Raw genomic sequence first — 10,655 nt, 5'->3', positions numbered from 1 at the left:
AAGATTGTTAGGGCATAGTGCCTAGTATCCGTTGTTGGTACTTTTATGATATTGTTGCAACTTGTTATGCTTAATGCTTGTCACTAGGGCCCGAGTGCCATGATTTCAGATCTGAACATGTTATTGATTCATGATGATATTCATTGTTTTATGTCTTTCCTGCAAGTTGTATACACATATTGCTGTCCGGAACCCGAGGCCCCAAAGTGACAGAAATTGGGACAACCAGAGGGGAAGGCTATGATATGAGGATCACATGTGTTCACGGAGTGTTAATGCTTTGCTCCGCTGCTCTATTAAAAGGAGTACCTTAATTACCAGTAGTTTCCCTAGAGGCCCGGCTGCCACCGGCTGGTAGGACAAAAGATGTTGTGCAAGTTTCTCATTGCGAGCACGTACGACTATATACGGAACACATGCCTATGGTTATTTAGTATTTGGATACTGTTTTATTATTATCTGCAAATGCCTAGTCTTGATTGTTACATGAGTATTCTTATCCATGCAGCGCCCGTTCATCCATCCCTATGCCTACAGTATTTTAATCCTGCTGTTTACTATAATCACTACTGCTGTCTTTGTTACACTGCTGCTTATATTTCACTACTGCTACTGCTATAAAACTATTGCTACTGATAAACTCTTGCGAGCAAGTCTGTTTCCAGGTGCAGCTGAATTGACAACTCCGCTGTTAAGGCTTACAAATATTATTTGGCTCCCCTTGTGTCGAATCAATAAATTGGATTTTACTTCCCTCGAAAACTGTTGCGATCCCCTATACTTGTGGTTCATCAGCAGCTCATATGCCACTAAGAACTATGAAAAATATGGGAGAAATAGATCAAGTTATTGCCACAAACCTGTAGTCTAGAGGTGGATTACTCCACCTTGATCATTGTGATGATGAGGAAGACGTTGGAGAAGGTGGAGATCCCTCCGGCGGCGGCTTCGGCGGAGTTTCCCCCTCCAATCTTCTCTGATGCAGCCTCTGTTTTCGTGTTTTTGTGTTTCTGTGGCGTTCTCCTCTAGAGAACCCTCGGGGTCATATATATATATATTGGGTTTTAGGTCAAAATACGTCGGTCCGCGTAATAATCAAGCGATTTGGACGATCGACGGCCAAAAGAGAGGGGGTGGCGCGTCCTAGAAAGGTAGGCGCACCACCTGGTCTCTTTTGGGCCTCAGGCCCCTGCAGGTGTGCTCCAAAAGCCCATGCTGCTTCTCCCGGTGAAAAAATGACATTCCAGAAATCCTAGCTCAATTTGACTTCGTATAGGTATCTGAAAGTGAAAAATACACAAAACAGGAAATTCCTCTTCTGCAGAGTTATAAACCAAATAAAGGGGATCATCGGTAAATCTCCATAAATCAATGTAAATCATGATATTATCATCATATATGATGCAAATATGTGGGAATTCATGATAGTAAATGACAAAGTTCATGTATGCATTTTACATGTATCATTTCTCCTTTTAATATGTCAGAAAACATGGTGTAGGGTTTTCTCGCGAGGCAGAGCATATATATAATAAAAAGAATATCGTGAGGCCTGCTAGATGCGATGTGGGGCCCACCATGTCACACCTAGCCTAGGGGCCGTGGTGTGGACTAACCCTTGCCCCCGGCTACCTCGTGAAGCTCAAAGGCCAATGAGCTTTGCCTTCCTAAAAAAATGAGTGGCATTTTTTCTTGATTCATTCGGATTCTAGAAATTCCCTAAAATAAAATATAAAAGATGAAAACAAAGGTTTTCTGCCTCCCAAAATTTAATAGCGATCGCATTGGGATTTTTGAGGAAAACCTCATAAATTATCTGTAATCTAGTAAATAAACATCATTAACCGCAATAAGAGTATGAACTAAGGTTCTTTGACCTAAAATAGATGATATAAAATACAGGTATCAATGGTTTATCAGATTCATAACCCATGAGTATTGCCGAGGCTGAATCTATCATAACACGAGGTTCACGAGAACCAGAAATAATCTTTTAGTATTGTATGGATTTATCACATATGCCTTGTGGTGCAAATATGTGTACCCACATTGTTTTGTTTTGCACAACAAATAAATTCAAATATAAAAAAACATAAAATAAGATGAGAAAACCAAAATAAAACAAACATAATATCTCATGTTTGTAAATAAACCTAGAAAACAAATTGTCTTTTATAATTTCCAAAGAAATTCCAAAGCATTCTGCAAAATTCCATTAAAAGAAAAATTATACCAGGAAAATGATGTCCACACTAAAATTATTTTATATCTTTTGTTTCCAATTTTTTCAACCATGCCTCTAATAATCTCCAAGCAATATTTTTAGGTTTTACTAAATTCCTAAAAATTTAAGTAATAAATCTAGGACATAAATGAGGCAAGTAATTATACACACATTTTTTTAAATAATATTTGTAAAATGGTTTTATGCAAAATAGTGGGGTGTCTATGGTGGTAGTGGTGCATAGGCCTATCTGTGTCGGATCACCCTATATAGCATTTCCCATCTCATATCGATTTAACGCCGCTAGCTACTTTTTTCCGCCAGGTGACTTTGTGTGGACAGATCATAGCCACGGATGACTTTACGTGGATGGTTCGTAGTCATGGGCGACTTTGAGTGGACGACATCAAATTTTTTGTGGACAAGTGTGACTTTCTTTTCGTGGTGGTCTTCCGCCGATCGTGGGTGGACTTTCTTTTCGTGGATGAAATTTCTTTTCGTGGCAGTCTTCCGCCGAGCACGGGTGGAAGGTTGTGACTTTTTTTCACGACGGTCTTCCACGTGCATATGTGGACTTTCTTTTCGTGGACGGCAACGGCGTGGGTGTACAAAATATTGCATATATTTTCGTAATACGACACATCGGATTGGATTATAGGAGCCTCGATGATCACCATGATATGGCCAATTTATTCTCATGCGCGTAAAGACAATGCCACAAAACAAAAACAAAATAGTAGCTGGCAACCGATGCGTTTCTACGGCAATAAGTGCATTTAACCCAATGTTACTTGCTCTCGAAACACGATCATTTATATATAAGATATGCAATGTCTGTAATATCTAAAAGAAAGAACTTAAGACACGCCCAAAACATGATATCTAATATAATTCTCCGTCTTAAAATACAGATTTTGATGTCCATATATCATGGTCTTATTAGTATGATGTAAAATTTGATTTCCACACGTTATACAGAAGGGACCAGGGTGCCGTCTCCGCTGAACCATACGCATACAGATTTTGGCTGATAAATATTATAAAGTACTCATTGTATGTGTTTCAATATGATTTATAAGTGTTTGTATTTCATGAACTTTATAATATTTATATGAATATGTAGATCAATACCATTGGCAAAAAACGTATGATTTTAAACCTCTTCATAATAAAACATCCGAAAGAATTTCTAGCAGCATGTTGCTATGCAAGGATGAAGCAAAGTAGAATGATACAATCAAAATGGAAGCAAGGTATAAATACAATGATAACTATGCAACATGGCCAAAACTTTGTTACCCATAATAGGACACATCGTATTGGATTATAGGAGCCTGGATGATCACCATGACATGGCAAATTAATTTTGATGCGCGTAAAGACAATGTCACCAAAAAAACAAAATGGTAGCTGGCAAGCGACGGGTTTCTACGGCAATAAGTGCATTTTGACCCAACGTTACTTGCTCTCGAAATACGATCATTTATATATAAGATATGCAATCTTTGTAATATCTAAGAGAAAGAACATAAGACACGCACGAAACATGATATCAAATATAATTCTCCATCTTAAAATACAGATTTTGATGACCGTATATCATGGTATTATTATTATGATGTAAAATTTGATTTCCACACATTATACATGTGTCGTCTCTGCTGAACCATACGCATGCAGAGGAAAGGCTAGCTGTCAACCACCATTTATCGTAAACGTAATTAAACATCTTAAATCGTCCGTTACATTTTCTAGAAACTTTGTGCTACAAAATATACAAAAGATTTGCCTTTTCCACCTCCGCATGCGCGAAACGCATGACAGGCAGAAAAATTCTCAAAATATTACAGTGATACAATCTTCTCAACATTGTTTGTATTTATCATGTATGTATATCTTGTGATACGAGTATTTGTAGTACGCACATTGTTTTGTTTTCACAACAAAAGGAATAGGAAACCAAAACAAGCATAAAACGAAGATGAGAAAATCAAAATAAAACCAACGCAAATAACCTTTTTTTTTTTTTTGCCTTCTGCATCCGTCCTTCGTTTCTTGGCCTTCTCCCTTCCCTTGATAAATACGTAAATACTTTTTTTTTTCGGTCTCGCATATTCAACTCCCTTCTCTTCCTCGTCGGCGGCCTCCTGTTCTTCGATCTCTCCTCCCATTTCAACGCTCAGGGGAGAGGCGGCGGGTGGGAAGCCCCCAGCTTTGCGCCTCCGCAGCATGTGGAGCTAGCCGTGCGGGGGAGGACCCACGCCATGCAGAGCGGGTCCGCATCGCCGGCCCCGCCGGTGGACAAACCGCTGGCGGCGGCGGCGGTGGCTGAGGCGCAGGCGGTGGAGGAGGCTGACGGGGAGCAGGCGAAGGAGGATGCGGTGAAGATGGTGGAGGCGGAACCGGAGAAGCCAGTGAAGCGGGGGCGTGGGCGGCCGCGGCGGCGGCCCGCGCCGGAGGGGAGCGGGGTGGTGATGGTCAAGCGGGACCTGCTCGCGAGCTGCATGACGTGCCCAATCTGCAAGCGCCTTCTCCGCGAAGCCACCACCATCTCCGAGTGCCTCCACACATGTGAGTACCCCGTTCCGCCGCCGCAACCATGAACTCCGGTAGCACCAATGGTTTCAATCTCTACGAAGATTGCCGCCGTATCGAGCACTGCGGCGGCGATTCGACGCGTTCTTGGTTCTTGGGTCTCCGGATTTGGCCGCCGGCGACGTCGGTTTTGGTTGCGTCGAGCTCGCCATTCCGTGATCCGGGGATGCTGTATTGCCATCCCCTACATGGTTCTTGGCATTGTTCATTGTTCTTGCGTTTCTTGAATCCTGGCGTTATACTCGTGTTGCGGGTCCGCCTCTTGATTCCGCGTCAATCTTGGGGCCTCGTTCCTCGTGTTCATGCGTTTGGTAACTTCCATGCTTTTAGATTCAGTCCGCGGTTCAGTAGATGGATTTACGTAGATTTGTCATCTTTTTGTAAACCTGTCGGCTGCTTTGGTGCCTATAATCTTATTTAGACACTTGTTTAGTTCTCTACTGCTACTGTTCATGATGTTACATGAACTTGCAGTGCTCTGTTCTGAGATATAGCATCTAGCTCGAATTCATGATTGATTTATTTTAATGCTGCAACAGATTGATGAGTTCAGCCTGCATTGTTTTTTGTTTTGCACGTAGGATTCTTGCAATGTTGGCCTGTAATTGGTGGAACAGTACATATAATATTTGGGTCCTCAACGTGGGGAATGATTGCTGTGTCAATATTTGCAGGCCATCTAAATACTCTGCATGCATAAACCGGTTGGTGTAGTTGTTCATGTTGTGTGTGCCCTTGAGATATTGTAAATCTTGATTTCTTCATGACGTTTGACAGTATGTTAGAAATGAAATTGGTATTGGTAGGCAGGTGATTCAAGCTTTAGCCCTTACTCTAAAATGCTGCATGAACCTGATTTCGCATAGTCAGGTCCACTGCTGCACAGTTTCCTTTTACTTTATTTTGGTTGGGGTGTGATACTGTGATTATCACTTGAGCTCTGTCTCCTTATTGTTACATCTCTTATGGCTACTCACTATTTTATTTAGCCAATTGTAGCCCAGTCCTAAAATAAGCTTCTCCAAAGGCCCTCTCCTTTTGGATATATATCTGGTAGTTACTTTATTATGTCATTTCGGTAATTGGAGGCAAGATAAGTGGTTTTGACCTATAGAATACCTATATCTTAGTTTGTTTATCATTTATTTTCTTTTTCGTTTTTTGAGACTGGCATGTACTCATGTGAAGTAAATAATAGTTCCAGTGGTTAATAGAATTATCATCTACAGTCATACTGAATTATTTGTTCTGCAGAAAACATGCACATCTTTTTGATTTGCTTAAATCTGCAGGATATGAGAAACCTTAGTAATATTTAAAGATAAGAAATATCGTTGGACATAGAAACATCGTCGATGTAATTTATTGTTGATTTAGCTCCTTTGTTTAATTGTTGTAGTTCTTGGGGATTTTATGCTATATGGCCGATGCCAGAGTCAGGCTTTCATTCATTTGCATGCATGATTTTCTTTCCATGATGTACACATACTTCAAAGCATTAGTTGTGTTTTCCAAAGAAAGGGATATTCATGCTCCAGTTCCTTCAGCTACCCCTTTTAAATTAAGCGTATTTCCTTATGCCAGTCTTCTCATGCTATGAGATCCACACATCTTGAGAACTCACTATTTTTGAACTTCTTTCTTGTCATTATGCAGTTTGTAGAAAGTGTATCTATAAGAAGCTTAATGATGAGGAGTTAGACTACTGTCCAGAATGTAAAATTGATCTCGGCTGCGCTCCACTTGAGAAGCTTAGGTATTATTCTCATGACCTTATATTTTTCGGGTGAAGATGGGAGTTACATGTTTATTCTACCACAGACTGCTTGCTTTGCCCAATGTTCTTATACATTTCCTTACTACCAAAATACACGTTTATGTGCTTTATTTCTTCTACTTCACAGCCAAGTTTCATTGATTTTGTATTGTTAGCATATATTTCCATTAGATAAAAAGATGTCAGACTCAAACTTTGAGCTTAAATCATCATAGCAGATAGTTGCACCGAACTACAGATTGAATGTAAAAAATATGGAGTACAAAGGGCTTATCCAGCTCTCTGGACAAGCCGAAATATATAGCTATGTTACTCCTGCATTATAGGAGCATCCTTCTGAGATTGTTACACACCAGTACAGCCTCATTTGAACAAACTATCTTATATGTAGAAAGAAATATTTCGCTTAAGCTTGATATTGAGAAATATCTCCGAGATTACTATGACGGCTATGCATTGCGTAACAGAACATTCCACTTAAGCTTGATATGCGAATCCCTTATATAAAGATATTTCTCGGCAGTTGACCTCCAGTCTGCTTTCTTATCTGGCAGCATTTTGTGTTTTCAATAGTCGCTTGACACCATTTTGAGTGTTAGTAATACCAAAACTTTGCTGTCATTATGCCTCTGTTTCAAGATCTTTTGTCAATCATTGGTTTATGGAGAAAGCCATTTATATTGGTTTGTAAACTGGTGAAGACTAATTCTGCGCCTGTAGTAGATAATTGTTCACGTTTAAAATGCAAAGTGCTGTTTGGACTTGTACACATAACCTTCTTTTTCTATCAATGCATCGAAACGCAAGGCTTTTTATGAGAAAACTGTCACGTAACTCTTCTGAATTGGGATTTCTTGGTGAATTTATTTTCATTCTAAACTTATGCTTTTCTTCTACTCATTTCTGATATCTTGATTCCAGAGCCGATCACAATAAACAAGACGTGAGGTCGAAGATTTTTCCATCGAAAAAAACAAAGATCGATGACGCTAAAGTTGAATCTCCCATTTCAGTGCCTATTAAAAGGAAAGAGAGATCTATCTCTTCATTGGTGGTTGATACACCTCGAATAACAACGGGTTTGACAGGGCGCCGAACAAGAGCAGTTACTAGGAAGGCTGCTGCTGCTGCATTACGTGGCCTTGGTCCAATCCTTGATCCTGTAGAAAAGGATAATGGTAGTGCCAATAAGCATGCTGATAATATAAGCTTGCTAGATAGCTTGAGCAAAGTGCCTCAAACAAGAAGAAAGGTAAAAACAGCTGTAACATTCTGACTGCATCGTATAATGTTACGTCTTTACTTCGCAGTTTTTGTTTTCTCATTAGCTACATGTATATTTTGCATCTATGTGCATGCCATCTTAAAACTAATCAATGCAAAAATGCATGTCATCAGTAGTAGTGATTTGCTGATATTATTTGCAGGCATCATCGACTGCCGAAACATCAAGTCGTAACTCTAATAAAGATAAAGCAGGTGACGATAAGGACTTGGATAAGGCAGAGCTCTGGAAACCTTTAAATTGTCTTGTAGACGCTGCAAGCAAAACAAAGTCCTTCAGATCAAGTCCACATACTCCAGCTGCTAAGGCAGATCCTCCCAATGGATCTCCTAGTAGTGAACATGCTAACCGAGAAAAGTCTGGGGAGCAGCTGCGGAAGTCCAAACTTCAAGATGACAAGAAAGATGTTCCTCTGTCAGTAATGCTTAAAAAGAAAGGGCCTGGCCGGGCGAAGAGTGCAGCTTCTGTTGCTGCAGCTAGCCAGAAGGCCCAGAACAGTAGGCCAATAAACCCCATATGGTTCTCATTGATTGCTTCGTTTGAGCAGTAAGTCGTGATTATAGTATCACTATTTTCAATTCAGTCAAAGCAATATCTTTGGTGTGCCCGACTCCCCTTTGATCTTCTGTAATCCAAATGTTTGCAGGAAAGGTTCCCCGCCCTTGCCACAGATACCTGCCCATTTTTTGAGAATAAAGTAAGCTCGTGTTCCTCACCTCTGCTACAGATGTACTGTTACTTCTTAAGTTCTTATGTATCACAAAAGTTCCCTAAATTATACTTTAAAAGGATGCTCTTGGCATTGAGGTATTGAACTGTTATGATATGCTTCGAATGGAAAAGCATGAAAATAGAAAAATCTAAGGAAAAAGACATTCACTAGGAATTTGAATGGACATAAACTATGTTCAGATATAGTATGCCATTGTCTTAGGTGATGGTAGGATGAAGATGTGTATTCAGTATTCATTTGCAAAGCCTAGTTATTTCCAATTTTAAATTATGTGTCCTTTCAGCAAACGTTTGTGATTTTGTATTTGAGATACTAATTTGACTAAGTTCGCAATTACTTGGCTTGGATTTGGTTAAGTTCTGTATACACCTGAAGGGGCATAGCTATCCGAATATATGCATATCTAAGCTTGTTCCTTCATATAGTGATTGCTTTTGGCATAACTTATAAGCTCGTTCACTCGTTCTTTGCCACCCCTGACCACTTTAATCCGTTTGTACAATCTGCAAGTAACTTGGTGGGGAGTCAAGTGAACTTTGAAATTTTCTTCTGCAAATGCAGCTAAGTTTCTCAGCATATCTATAAAAAAAGAAGAAAATACAGCTAACTTGCATTATCTTGATTGTGAACTTAGTCCCTCCCCTTGTAGTTTCTGTCACTTGCATTTCTATTGTTGCAATCAACAGTTGTTTTATTGTACAGCTGAATATCTTTCAGTTGTGGCTAATGCATTTTCTAATTATAGAGATGGAAGTATACCCGCATCATCCATCCAGAGGTACATCATGCAGAAGCTCGGTCTTCAAAGTGAGTCTGAGGTATGATTTCTACCTTGCAACGCTCTAGGTTTTTTTTCCATGTGCTTAATGTTTTACCTCAATTATCCAAAACTATAAGCACATTCTGTAGAAAACGCGTGCATGGTAGTAAACTGGAACCAGTGTACATGTTGGCTTATTCTGAAACTTAGAAGTTATTATCTTAGAGGTAGAGGTAGGAAAATCACCTGCTGTTACCAGCATTTGTTATCACTTTACTGGTGCTAGCTATCCATCTAGCACAACTGGAGGGCACAGTCCCCTTGCAGAATGAATGATAATGGCATGCTAAAATACTCTACCCGAGTTCAGAACCATATATATAGCCTGTCTGAACAGTACCTGATCTTGTTGTTCCAGGTTGAAATGAGCTGCTGTGGGCAGTTTGTGAACCCTGCACAACCTCTGCGCAACCTGATGGACAGGTGGATGAGGGTCGGCCCGGCGCGCCCTCTGCAGACGTCGGTAGGCTCCTCGGGGGGAGACTACGTGATGGTTGTATCCTATGGGCGGCCAAAGTCTTGAACCCGGCGATCTCCTGCTTTATCAGGAGGGTTGCGCCGTGCTGCGCCCTGGGAAGAGGTCCTCCAAAGATGAAGGATTCTCTCCCTAGTCGACATATACTCGATAGAATGTGGCTGGCTCGCTCTGCAGCCAGCCCAGCCCACCTTGTCGGTGCTCACAATCTGCTGCTGCTGGATGCTGTCGGTTCTCTTAGGATGGATTTATTCGTTGTTCCCCTTTGTTCGTTTATACCCTTGTTATATGCAGATGAAACTCTGGCTGGAAATTGACTGACGATGAGGCTGGATAAAGTGGTTGGTTCGAATTGTTCGACAAACTGGCTGATAATCTGTTTGTTCTGCATGATCTGTGACTTGTTGCTTCCTCTGCAATACTAATCATCTACATATGTTTTGTTGTGAATAAACATAAGGCTCGAGAGCCCAGCTTTAAATTAATAAAGCCCTCAATCGGCTAGGATACAACGGTGCTGATTATACAAGCTTGAACAAGGTAAAAGAAAAGAGGCAAAGCCCTAGAGGAACTAATTCCACTCGGCAGCGCCACCAAAGAGCCCACAAGTAAAAGCTACGGAGAACTGCCGCGGATGGAAAGAGACGTGGCAAGCGGAAGAGGAGAAGCACCAGCGTCAAAAAGATGAAGATCTGGCTCTGAGACCGCCTCACCTTGCTGCTGCCGAAGAAGGGACCCTTCCCTTC

At 40.8% G+C, this 10,655-nt stretch overlaps 1 protein-coding gene across 1 annotated transcript; it reads left to right on the top strand.

Annotated features, from left to right (window-relative positions):
* Positions 1-4,320: 4,320 nt before the first annotated feature.
* Positions 4,321-10,309, top strand: LOC127298820 (E3 ubiquitin protein ligase DRIP2). Its single transcript, XM_051328682.2, has 7 exons — positions 4,321-4,795; positions 6,476-6,575; positions 7,518-7,848; positions 8,024-8,427; positions 8,528-8,578; positions 9,360-9,432; positions 9,793-10,309. Exons 1-7 carry the CDS (start codon positions 4,489-4,491, stop codon positions 9,955-9,957), a joined length of 1,431 nt encoding a protein of 476 aa, XP_051184642.1. The 5' UTR covers positions 4,321-4,488; the 3' UTR covers positions 9,958-10,309.
* The last annotated feature ends 346 nt before the right edge of the window (positions 10,310-10,655 follow it).

This window comes from Lolium perenne, chromosome 5 (assembly GCF_019359855.2).
Source record: "Lolium perenne isolate Kyuss_39 chromosome 5, Kyuss_2.0, whole genome shotgun sequence".
Taxonomy (NCBI): domain Eukaryota; kingdom Viridiplantae; phylum Streptophyta; class Magnoliopsida; order Poales; family Poaceae; genus Lolium; species Lolium perenne.
This window is presented reverse-complemented; position numbering and strand designations above follow the sequence as displayed.